At 54.4% G+C, this 12,339-nt stretch overlaps 1 protein-coding gene across 2 annotated transcripts in view; it reads right to left on the bottom strand.

The window, feature by feature from the left end:
- The window catches only part of PDGFRB (platelet derived growth factor receptor beta), a 42,514-nt gene that overhangs the window by 3,007 nt on the left and 27,168 nt on the right, over positions 1–12,339 (bottom strand). For both annotated transcript variants that reach the window (XM_032250237.1, XM_032250238.1), the window contains 12 exons: positions 10,025–10,119; positions 8,678–8,810; positions 7,990–8,094; positions 7,531–7,641; positions 6,025–6,184; positions 4,930–5,090; positions 3,938–4,056; positions 3,615–3,737; positions 2,744–2,855; positions 2,234–2,333; positions 1,516–1,621; positions 379–611 (listed from right to left, as the gene is read on the bottom strand). In XM_032250237.1, the coding sequence (XP_032106128.1) occupies positions 379–611; positions 1,516–1,621; positions 2,234–2,333; positions 2,744–2,855; positions 3,615–3,737; positions 3,938–4,056; positions 4,930–5,090; positions 6,025–6,184; positions 7,531–7,641; positions 7,990–8,094; positions 8,678–8,810; positions 10,025–10,119 (1,558 nt within the window). The remainder of the gene's footprint in view (positions 1–378; positions 612–1,515; positions 1,622–2,233; positions 2,334–2,743; positions 2,856–3,614; positions 3,738–3,937; positions 4,057–4,929; positions 5,091–6,024; positions 6,185–7,530; positions 7,642–7,989; positions 8,095–8,677; positions 8,811–10,024; positions 10,120–12,339) is intronic.

Here is a 12,339-nt window from a genome sequence, read left to right as displayed (position 1 = left end):
AACAGAACATAGGCCTCTGGCTGGCCAGGACCCACAGTAACAACTGGGGTCCTGGGGATGCTAAGTAGGTTTGCTTTTTCTCCTTGGGGCTAGTATAGGGCCTGGAGATGAGAGAGTATAGATAACCTCTGGGGGCCCCCCCCCAAAGGAAAAATTACCTTGCAAATAAGTCCCAGCCCATACTTTGTTTTACTAGCCTGCCCTTTCCACCTCAGTGCATCAAAGTTCAAATGAGTTCCGTTCTCTCTTCTATTCATTGGCAGGAATCAGTGCTTACCCTAGGTAACTTACCTCTGAGGCAAGCCTGACACACCACACACACACACACACACACACACAATGCACATGATTGCCTTGGCCCTAGACCACAGTAGCTACCTGGCTAGGCTGGGGGAACCCTCCAGTGGGCCCTCGTCAGCAATCTCGGGTTTCGGGTCAGGCAGGGGGATGATATAGTCATTGTCACCCTCATTGGGCTGCACAGCAGTGTAGAGGACAGAGCTGGTGTCCAGGGGAGACCGGAGGCCATGGAACCCAGGCAGGCGGGCCTGGGACCGAAGAATGGCTGGGTGGTCACTCCTCAGAAACTCCTCATCCACCTGCTGGTACTTCTGTTCCCGGGGCAGGGAGAACCAAAGAAACAGGGATAGTCAGGCCAGAAATGCCTTCAGGGATCTTCTAACCTGGCCCATCCCCCTTTGTATAAATGCTCAGAGGGGAAAGGGATTTGCCCAGACCACATGGCTGAGCTGCCCTCCCACCTCCCATAGAATCTCACAAGGCATGGTGAGCTCAGGACCACCCAGGGAGGGACGGTTATCAGACCAGCACCCAGGACTCTAACTCTTCCCCAGATTCAGGTACAGGCTCTCATGCTACCTCAGCCTCCTTCTGTAGGGCCTCAGTTTCCCTTGCTGTGAAGTGGCAATAACCCTACTCCATCTCCCAGGTCCCTGGGACCATCCCTAGGGGGGAATGTGGAGGTGGGAAATGGACCCAAGGAAGGAGCTGCCTCTGTGTTAAAGGCGATGTGTATTTCTTCCTCACTCCGACCCCTGTTGCTGGACAGGGCAGGGTTTCAGGGTCCTCTTGGCTCCATGGGCCTTGGACAGACAATCCTGTGACAGGATCCAACTGGTCAGGCCATTCATGGCCATGTAATCTGGGGCTATTCACACTTTCTGAAGGAGCCCCATGGTTCGGCATGGAGGCAAAGGCCGGGGGGACGCAGCAAGACAGACAGTGCTACAGGCCCCTCCCTGCATCAAATCAATCAGCTTCCATGTAGGATTCCATTCATAAAGCTCTGTGATGCTAAAATAAACTCACAGCGCCAGCCCATCCCCTCCTACAAGCAGCAGGGAAACTGAGGCCCAGAGAGGACAAAGGTTGGTCCCCTAAATGCCAGCCCATCACACAGAGCCTTGTACTCAGTGTCTGACTTCTTTCTTTGCCCACCACCGCTGCAACAACACAGAGGTCTCTATGCTGCAGCCCCACCCTGCCTCAACACACCTTTTTGTAACCTTCGCCCAGCAGTCTCTCGAGAAGCAGCACCAGCTGGGAGAAGGAGGGCCGAATCTCAAATTTCTCTTCCCAGCACTTCTGCATGATCTCGTAGCTGGGGACAAGGAGAATGGTCAGGGTCTCTGGACCAGGGTGCAGGGGACAAGGCAGGACTGGGGAAGCTGGAGGCTACTGCCTTTCAGAACAAGGTGAGCCACGGAAAGGAGCTGGAGGGAAGTGGCGGATGGGTACATCCAGAGGTCCTGCCTCTGGATGTTCCCTTGGGAGATCTCTCAGCACCCCCACCCAACATGGTCCATGGGCTGACTAGGCCTGGGTGAGCACAGGAGGCAAGCTTGGCCTATAGTTTTCAGCCCTGCCACTTCAGTGGTCGGTTCTTGATGGCGTGTGACCCCACCTAAGCCCTTGAAGGTCAGCTCTGGGACTTTTGCTGGCACTATGGAGCAAGCAGTTGGACATGAGGCTGACACTTCTGGTAGCCATTTGGGCAATGCTGGACTGAAAATGAGGCCACAGAGAGCAAGGCAGAGCTCAGAGCTAGAACAAGAGTTTCCTGATGCCACCCTTTGAATGGCTGGATCCAGTTACACCAAGGCTTTCTAGATCACTGAGCTAACAAATCTCTCATCTTTGGTTTAAGCCAGTAGAGTTAGATATCTATTGTTTGCAGCATAAAACCCTCCCACATGCATGGGGCTCCACTCACATCTCATCGGAGGCGTGGGCAGGCTGGGCCATGCGGTACCCCCGCTTGATGGCATTGTAGAACTGCTCATTCATGGGCAGCTCCGGGTAAGGGGTGCCACCTATTGGGGAACAGAGACGAGAACCACAGGTTCAGGGGTGGAAAGGTGGCAGGGCACCCTCTTCTATAGAACAAGGAGAGCCATGCTGGCCGTGGCATTGGGAAGTGTGGGCTCCTTCATGGGTTCTGGACCGCAGAGACCACAACCCGCCCCAGGATGGACAGCCAGAATGTGAGAGCCAAGCAGGCTTTCTGATGTCACTGTTCAAACCCATCAGTACTCAGACAGGGAGATAAAGAGACCCAGAGAGGGCAAAGAACGTCACACAGCAGGGAGAAGGCAGCAGAGCTGGGACCTGAACCAGAATCCCTGTCTCAGGCTCATCCATAGCCCTGCCAGGCCAGATGCATGAACGGTCAAGGTAGACAACATGTCAGGATGCTGAGGGCTGGGGGAGGAAGCAAGCGCACCCAAAGTGAAGATCTCCCACAGCAGAATCCCGAAGGACCACACGTCACTCAGGGTGGTGTAGAGGCTGTTGAAGATGCTCTCCGGGGCCATCCACTTCAAAGGCAAAAAGGTCTGCAGGGAGGGTCAGGAAGGGTGCTGAGTGCAAGGAAGGACCCCAGCCCCACTCTGCACCTGGGACAGGAGGAGGGTACCTGGTGGGTCCCACCCACAACCACGCCTCCCTCCCATTCCCTGTGAGGGTCCTGGTCTCTGCCCAGCACAGTTCCCATGTCCACCCATTGCTGTCCAGAGGACCAGAGGCTGTTTCTTTTCTCACTAGCTGCGGACAAGGCAGCCCCTGTCCCTGGGGAAAAGCCCCAGGGTCTGAGCAGTGAAGTGGGGGCCCAGAGACTTATCAAGGCACCCCCAGCTCTCATCTTGGCTGCCTTTGATCTCTGTGCCTAGCATGCCACCATCTGGGGTTTGCTGAAAAGTGGGTAGATGAGAGACAGGCAGGATGGTCACATTTTAACCAAACCAATCCCAGCTACTGAGTGTGACCTGTTCATCTGTCCTGCCTTGTCACTTGTGCTTCTTCCTATGCCCACTACTGCTGGGACAACACATTCAGCTTGTTCCCCCCTCCCACACCCTGGACCCATTACAACCAGACTTCCCCACTGTACTTGCTCCATGCACTCCTGGGTGGCTCCCCTTCCTGTCCCTGCACACACAGCTGGGCAGGCACAGCCCATCACTGCTGTCAGGGCAGGCCACGAGGAGCCCCACACAGCTCTCCTATGAGCTGCAGCCACACTGGTTGGGAGGGAATCTGTTCCTGCAGTCACAGGCACACGGTGACAGCCCTGCAGGGGCAGGGAAGGTACTCACACTGCCTTTGGAGATGTAGTTTGAGTCCCGCATGATGTCTCGAGCCAGGCCAAAGTCACAGATCTTGACCAGCTTGCCCTCGCAGATGAGCACATTCCTGGCCGCCAGGTCTCGGTGGACGCACTGGGTTTGGGGAGAGGGGAGCTGAGGCCTTGGGGACAATTGTAGGGAAAGACCCCTCTACATCAAGGGCTTTGGGAAAATGCATCACTGTCCGGGTACAAAGGGCCATCCTGGTGTGCGGGCACTCTTGGAGGACACTGGCTGGCTGGGTGGCCCACATCCCCATGGCCCCCACTCTGCCCCACCACAGCCACACGTACATTCTTGGAGGCCAGGAACTCCATGCCATTGGCCACCTGGTAGCTGAAGCCCACGAGGTCTGTGTAGCTAAGCACTGGAGACTCGTTGATCAAAGTCACCTGACAGGTCCTCTCAGGGGCTACAGGAGAAGCAAAGGGTCACCTGCTATCTCATATCTCCTTCTGGCCCACAGGACCCCTGCCCTTTGGCTCCTGGGAGACTGAATGTCTAAGACAAGTGGCCACTAATCATCTAGGTCTCCCAAAAGGAGAATGATTTTTTTTTTTTTTTTTGAGACTAGTATTTAAATTCACCTACAATGCATCACTCACCTAGGCTGGAGTGCAATGATGCGATCTTGGCTCACTGCAATCTCCGCCTCCTAGGTTTAAGCAGTTCTCTGCCTCAGCCTCCCAAGTAGCTGGGATTACAGGCGCTTGCCACCACGCCCAGCTAATTTTTGTATTTTTAGTAGAGACGGGGTTTCACCATGTTGGCCAAGCTGGTCTTGAACTCCTGACCTCATGATCCACCTGCCTCAGACTCCCAACATGCTGGCATGAGCCACCGCACTCAGCCAGATGAGAATGATTTCTTAATATCAAAATCAAAGCTCTCCTACTTTATCCATGCCCTCACTGGACAGAAACGCTTTTGGCATTAGCCCTTAGGCTACTTTTACCCCGCCTGGCCTGCCTGCCTCTCAGGGACACCAGACCAGCCTGGGGCTGGAACTGGGCCGGCCACTTTCCCTAGCATCCCAAGAGCCCAGGTCCTCCCACACCCCAACTCTCTCACTCCCTGTAGGTTCTATGCCTGTTTTGGACCCATAAACAGGGCTTCCGTTTAGGGGTCCACTACAGAGCAGTTTGGGCCAGGTTGCTAGCCTCAATTTCCACATCTATGAAATGGATACAAGGCTCCCTTCTTCCCAGGGTTTTTGGCAAGGCTGGGCATGTGAAGGCCATGAGCCTGTGTGGGTGTGGGATACTATGTCACTGTGTCCACCCACCAGAGGGAACGTAGTTATCATAAGGGGCCATGTAGTTGGAGGACTCGATGTCTGCATATTTTACGTCTCCTTTCATGTCCAGCATGGGCACGTAGTCCACAGACTCATCCTTGCTCATGTCCATGTAGCCACCGTCGCTCTCCCCGGTCAGGGACACATGGCTGGGGGTAGAGGAGCATCACGGGAGAGCCTGCAGGCTTTGCCTTTCCTTCCCCTCCTGCCGCTGGCCACTCATGGATTTCTTCTCTCACTCACACACTCACTCATCCTCCTTCAATCTGTCTCAATAGGAATGCCCACGGATCCAGCCTTTTCAACCCACCTGCTGGGCCAAGCTGGGCACTGAGGCTGTCAAAATGACAGTTAGAACCCAGACAGCTCACACCCAGAGGCGATTACAGCACCCCAGGACAAAGGTCACAAGTTGGGTGTGTACAGAGGCGCCTTTCTGCGGCCTCCCAAGCACCACCCAGCCATGGTAGTGCCTGGCTGCAACCCAGCATGGGCAGCCAGGAGTCACCCCGATACCTATGCCTGTAGCATCGGCTCCCCAAAGAGCTGTGGGGCTCTACACACATCTGTCTGTGAGCAGGCAAGAGATGAAAAGGAAATTGATCAAAATGTGGGAGAGGGCAGGAGTGAGTTTTCATGCCTTCTGTATGCTTTTCTAAGCTACTCCTGTCTTTGGTTTTGTAGTCAGCAAAAGAACTAAGAAATGTTCTTTTTGGAAAAGATGAGGACAGGAGTTAAGCTCCCTGAGGAGCAGTGTGGAGGCTGATGTGTAGAGGCTGCAGAGAGGAACACAGCCTGGAGCACCACTGTGTACATTGGGAGGCCTGGCTCTCGCCTCACCACAGCCTCTGCCCCCTCCTCCATCACTCTGTGCCCTGGACAGAAGGGCAAACACCCACGACACAGGCATGGCATGTCACATCTGTAGAGGGCTTCGCACAGGGCCTGGCAGGACTGTTATTCCGAGTGATTCTGTCCACTGCCCCGTCACAGCCTCAGCTTCTCCTCCTGGACAAGGGGAGGAGAAGGAGCAGTGCTCCTCAGGTTCCCCAAAGATTCAGTCCCTGGCCTCCCTCCCGGTACCTGGGCAGTGGGAGCCCAACAGGCAGTGCATTGCTGTAGAGCTCCGCGCTGGGCGGGCGGCGCTTGTCGGAGTGGTGCTGCAGGAAGGTGTGCTTGTTGCGGTGCAGGTAGTCCACCAGGTCTCCGTAGCGGCAGTACTCAGTGATGATATAGATGGGTCCTGCGGAGGGACAGGCTCAGAGACAGTCCCTACGGAGCCCTCAGGTGTCCCCTTAAGACCACGAGGCTAATCAGGGGCTGAATGTTGGGGAGGCACTTTGGCATGACAGCGAGGAGGCTTTGGTGCCTTGCAACTCCGGGTTCTTTTCCTGCTTCTGTGGCTGTGAACAAGGTACGTAGTCTCCCTGAGCCTTACCTTCCCCACCTGTTAAGTGGAGCTAATTACACCCACCATAAAGAGCTGTCATGAGGATTAATGAGATAATGTCTTTGTTGGCCAGCAGTGTTAGCTCTTATTGATGTGTTTTCAAACTAAAGCTTACTTTGGAGCCCAGTATAGAAAGCAGATAAAGGCCACTGTTGATAATGATCACTTTAGTAGTTAAATTCAACTACAACGCATCTACTTAAAGTCAATCAGTGAGAGCCTGAAGGTATCTACACAAACAAAAATTTTGAAATGAGTGTTCACTGCATACGTCAGTCAGTCTGTGTACCCAGCAGACTTCTGTATTTTGTTTTGGTTGCATAATGCTGAGGAAAATCCCAAATCTCACAATAAGCAGCTGCAAATGGTGATAACATTTTTTTTTCAGCCTATCTGGCAATCAGAGCTTCAAATAAATACAGTTGGCCACAGAGACAATCTTCTATCATCAATTAGCTCCCAATTAGCAAGCTGGTGGTCTCCAATGGTGGGAGTATAACTCATCTTAATGTCATGTGAACTGTCATTTACTGGTTTACAAAATGTACTGTGAAAATAAAAAAGTGTCAGCCAACACCATGGTCTGGAAGCCACTGGGACTGGTGACCTGACTAATCCTTCAGTGGTGAATGTGTTGTGATTTTGTGAGTTTCTTTCTTTTTTTTTTTTTTTCAGATGGAGTTTTGCTCTTGTTGCCCAGGCTGGATGGAGTGCAATGGCATGATCTTGGCTCATTGCAACTTCCACCTCCCAGGTTCAAGTGATTCTCCTGCCTCAGCCTCCCAGGTACCTGGGATTACAGGCATGAGCCACCGCGCCTGGCTAATTTTGTATTTTTAGTAGAGATGGGGTTTCTCCATGTTGATCAGGCTGGTCTCGAACTCTCAACCTCAGCTGATCTGACCGCCTCAGCCTCCCAAAGTGCTGGGATTACAGGTGTGAGCCACTGCACCCGAAGATTTTGTGATTTTCTAAACCCCACTGCCCTCTGGGACCGTGCGGTGAGGGTGCTGGAGCAGACGGGCATGGACCCTCCAGCGGGAGTGTGCTGCAGTGTGTGGCCTGAGGAGGGGGCAGGCGGGGCCTGGCCTTGGTGGTGGGCACTTTCCCTGAGTCCTCTGGGGCAGTGGGTTCTGTACCTCCTTTGGTGCAGGCCCCCAGCAGGTTGACCACGTTCAGGTGAGGCCCGAGGTGGCTCATGATCTTCAGCTCCGACATAAGGGCTTGCTTCTCACTGCTGCGGGCTGTGGCTGAGGAAAGTGGAGGCCCCAGGCCAGGCCCAGTCATGGAGGCCCCACCACGGGAGCCTCTTCTGACTCTTCTGCCCCACCCTGTGCTGCAAGACCCAGGCAGCCCGGGTGTGGGAGGTGAGCACTCACTCTGAGAAGGGGAAGAGGCCAGGGTAGGGGGAGGTGGGCCAAGAAGGCCAGGTTGAGGAACCCTCTTCCCAAACCAGACTTGGGAGCAGTGCCTGCTGCAATGTGACTGCCCCTCTTGTGCCCACAAATCAGCATCAGGCCACCCTGGGAGAGGCTAAGTGTGTGGGGAGGGGCAGGGAGAGGTGGGGGCCTGATGTGGAAGGCTCCAAGACTACTCACATTTTAGCATCTTGACGGCCACTTTCATCGTGGCCTGAGAATGGCTCAGGCCATGAGCCGTGGCCTCCACCACCTGCCCAAAGGCCCCAGAGCCGAGGGTGCGTCCTAGTGCAGAGACGATCCCTCAGCTCCTGGCCCACCAGGAAGCTGCATCCCCGTCCCCCTCCACCCTTCCTGCCCAATGAGGGGAAAGAGCCACTGTCTTAGGTCAAGTGAGACATTCCTTAAACCCCCTTGGACTCAGGGTATTCCCTAAACAGACGCTCTTGCAACCACAGTGCCCCTGTGCCCCATCTCTCCTGGTGTCTCATCTAAGTTCTGCCTGCTTTCTGCCCCATCTTTAATCTTTGGAAAGTTTCTTCCTTCCCCAAGGGGGCACGCTCCTCTGTACTGCCTCAGCTTCTCCAGTCAGATCAGGCCTGCTACTCAGCCTGTCCTCAATCCTTCCACTTTTGCCACAAAGGGGTCCCATCTCTCAGGGTCACAGGATCGTAGAACCTCAACGCTGGGCAGTTCCTGGGGGATGGTTTGTCCTCATTGTACATAGTAGAAGACGGAGGGCCAGAGAAGGCAAGACATCAGCCCCAGGTCTCATAGCTAGTCATGGCAAGGCTGGGACCAGACCTCAGAGAGTCTTCCCGCCCAACTTGAGTCCCCATCCTGCCACCTGAGGCCTCCCAAGACTGACCCAGCACAAGCTGGTCCCGAGGCAGCTCCCACGTGGAGTCATAAGGCAGCTGCATGGGATCCACGTAGATGTACTCATGGCCATCAGAGCTCACAGATTCAATCACCTTCCATCGGATCTCGTAACGTGGTTTCTGGAGGACCAACCCCAGGAATTGGTTATCAGAAGGGGTCTCGGGCCTTGAGGCCCTCAATTAGGTCCATCCTTCTAGGACACATGGGGCAGGAGACCCTGAGGCCCAGAGAGAGGCAGGGGCATATTTGAAGTCACACAGCAAGTGCTCAACTGAGCCAACGTCTTCATGGGCTCAGAGGGAACAGGGACCAAGGGCTCCCAGGGGAGGTTTCAGGACTTGGCAGACTGAGGAGCAACTGGCAGCTGAGGGCCTGGTTCATGAGAACCTCCTCTCCAGCTTCTCTCCCAGCCACAGAAAGTGACACCAGGTAGGGCACTCGGCTGGATGCAGATGACCCTCCCCATGCTGGGCGAATCAGAAAGATGTAAGCCTAGAATGCTGACATCTGGCCGGGTGTGGTGGCTCATGCCTGTAATGCCAGCACTTTGGGGGGCTGAAACGGGCAGATCACCTGAGGTCAGGGATTCAAGACCAGTCTGGCCATCATGGTGAAACTCCATCTCTACTAAAAATACAAAAATTAGCTGGGCGTGGTGGTATGCGCCTGTAATCGTAGCTACCCAGGAGGCTGAGGCAGGAGAATCTCTGGAACCTTGGAGGCAGAGGCTGCAGTGAGCCAAGATTGTGCCACCGCACTCACCCTGAGCAACAGAGCAAGACTCCGTCTCAAAAGAAAAAAAGAAAAAATGTTGACATCTTAGGGTGTTGGAACCACCCAGGACTGGAATTTTAGAATGATGGAATCATGAGGTGCTGCAATCCTGATTCAGGAAGCTTTAAATGTTAGAATCACAGAATGGTGAAACCTCAGAACAGAACATTGAAATTGCAGCCTAATAGGATCAGAATGCACTTCAGTAGAATCATAGGGTCTCCATGGGTGAGAGCTGGAAGAACTCTGGAGCCCATGGAGTCCACCCCAGAGGTCCCATGCTCCATGGGTAGGACGAGAAGAATGGTGCCTCAGCAGGACCCAGGGGCTTAGAGACACAGAAGGGGCAGGGAATCCTGGATAGCTTGGGCCAGGCTCAGGTTGCCCCAGACTGCTGGGGGTGGAGGCCCCTCGGATACCCAGCGTCACTCTACGTAAGTCCCCACCTGAGTTCCATGCTGAGCCCTGCCTGTGGCCAGATCACGAAGGTCAGAGGGGTGGAATTCACGCACAATAATGATGTGCCAGTCCTCACCCATTAGGCTGGGGAGGGGCTTACCTTCTGCCAAAGCATGATGAGGATGATAAGGGAGATGATGCTGAGGACCACCAGGGCCAGGATGGCTGAGATCACCACCACCTTGAAGGGCAGGGCTGCAAGCAGAGATGAGACCAAGCCATGAGCAAACTGGGCAGCTGCCCTCCCCTCACCCTACCTCTGGTGTCACAGATCCCTCCATACACATCCTGTCCGGAACAGAAGCCCCACCTCCCCATCAGCCTGCAGTGTCAGACCCTCAGTCTCTCCCTCTAGGCCATACATTCAGCCTATCATGTAAATACTCCCTCCCCTCAGTAACTATCCCTACTCAGATCACTGCCGGCCTCCACATCCCTTCAGCCCTGCCAGTCAGGCTGGCCTTGCTGCCAGAGCTCTAGATGGGGTGCAAATCCTGCTCTGGGTTCCTGTCCATTGCCTGGACCTCCCATTAGCGCAGGAGCCCCTGAAGGCTGGGCTGCAGCTCACCTCTCCTCTGAGTCCACACCCTTGCTGGGGCTGCCACAGCTCAGTCAGACTCCAAGCTCCATGCCTGACCCAGTGGCCAGTGAACTGAGTGGCCACTGAGAGAACAATGGCTGAGACCTCCAGCCTGATGAATCCAGACCTCAGCGTGGAGGCTGCTTCCTCCCATCTTCACCCAAAGAGTCCAGTTGGGGTTGGGGTGGTGATGTAGTTACAAAGTAGTGCTCACACCAGCACCCCCAAGCCTTGAGTCTCCTCCACCCTCAAGGCCTCAGCCTCTGCTATACAGCTTCCCACTCTCCCCATTTACCCCTGCGAGACCTGCATCTCCCCTGCCTTGGCCCACTGGCCACCCGTGAGGTCCCCAGGAACTCATTCCCTCCTCTTCTGTCCCCCATCTGTGCTTCTTTCTCCTCAGGGAGTCCTGTCCCACCTCCTCTTTCCCATCCATTGCTATAACCTCAGTCCCTAAAACCACACCTGGCACACGGTAGGTACCTGATCCTATTTGTTTTGTTGTTGTTGTTTGTTTGTTGATACAGGGTGTTGCTGTGGTGGCCAGGCTGGAGTGCAGTGGTGCAACCATAGCTCACTGCAACCTTGAACACCTGGGCTCAAATGATCCTCCTAAAGTGCTGAGATTTCAGGCATGAGCCACCATGCTCAGCTCCATGTAGCGACACTTTTTTTTTTTTTTTTTGAGACAGAGTCTCACTCTGTCGCTTGGGCTGGAATGCAGTGGCACAATCTCGGCTCACTGCAACCCTGCCTCCCAGGTTCAAGCGACTCTCCTGCCTCCCAGGTTCAAGCGATTCTCCTGCCTCTGCCTCCCAAGTAGCTGGGATTACACCACTATGCTCAGCTAATTTTGTATTTTTAGTAGAGACAGGGTTTTGCCATGTTGGGCAGGGTGGTCTCAAACTCCTTACCTCAGGCGATCTACCCTCTTCGGCCACCCAGAGTGCTGGGATTACAGGTGTGTGCCACATCCCTATTTGTTGAATTACTAAGTGAATGTCATTCTTAAGTTTAAAATCTCTGGATGCTTCCCCATGTTATCAGTAAAGAAAAAAGGCCAAATTCCTAAAATGGTACATAAGGCAGAGGCTTCATGACTCTATCTCTGCTTCCATCTCCAGCCTTGTCTCTCACCACGTATCCATTCTCCTTTACCCTTACCCATCCTCCCCATGCCTTCCTCCTCAGGGTCCCAGACCAACATCCATCTTCTCCTCCTTCCTCCCACTCATCACACATCTCAGAACTGGGAGGGAAGCCTGTGTCTTCTAGGAGCCATTGCTGGAGGCATGAAGGAGCCCTCCTGCAACCATCCCAGGCTCGGTGTGCTGGGGCTCAGCTTCTCATTCAGGCTTTAGTCACACAAAAGTGTCTCGTCTGCCTTGGCTCAGAGCTGGGATCTTCCACTCAGGCTGTCCACACTGTCTGCCCAGATGCCCACTTGCTCAGGGAAGGTGTGTGCACGTGTGACAGCATGGGTGGGATGAGGGTATGAAAGAAGCCCACCCATCCACCACAGGGCAGAGGACAGGAGGCAGCTCTAGACAGACACATGCATGGACACGCCCAAGGACCTGCATACACAGGGACCAAGACACCTCACATGGCTTTTGGAGCCCTGCCTGCTCTGGATCTGCCCACCCCTGTAGCTCCATCCCACAGCACTTCCTTCCCCTTTATCTGCCGCCCTTCCAACCCCTAAATTCCACATACTCGATCCTCCATCCAGGTTGAATTGAATTCTTTTCATTTCTAGGAACTCATTTTGCCTCTGGGCTTTTACACAGGCCATCCCCTCTGCCTGGGACACCATTCCTTACCAGGCTAACTTC

The sequence above is a fragment of the Sapajus apella genome, unplaced genomic scaffold (assembly GCF_009761245.1).
Source record: "Sapajus apella isolate SASKATOON/1434 unplaced genomic scaffold, GSC_monkey_1.0 scaffold71, whole genome shotgun sequence".
NCBI classification, from domain to species: Eukaryota; Metazoa; Chordata; class Mammalia; order Primates; family Cebidae; genus Sapajus; species Sapajus apella.
Note: the sequence above shows the minus strand (reverse complement) of the source record. Positions and strands in the feature narration are given on the sequence as shown.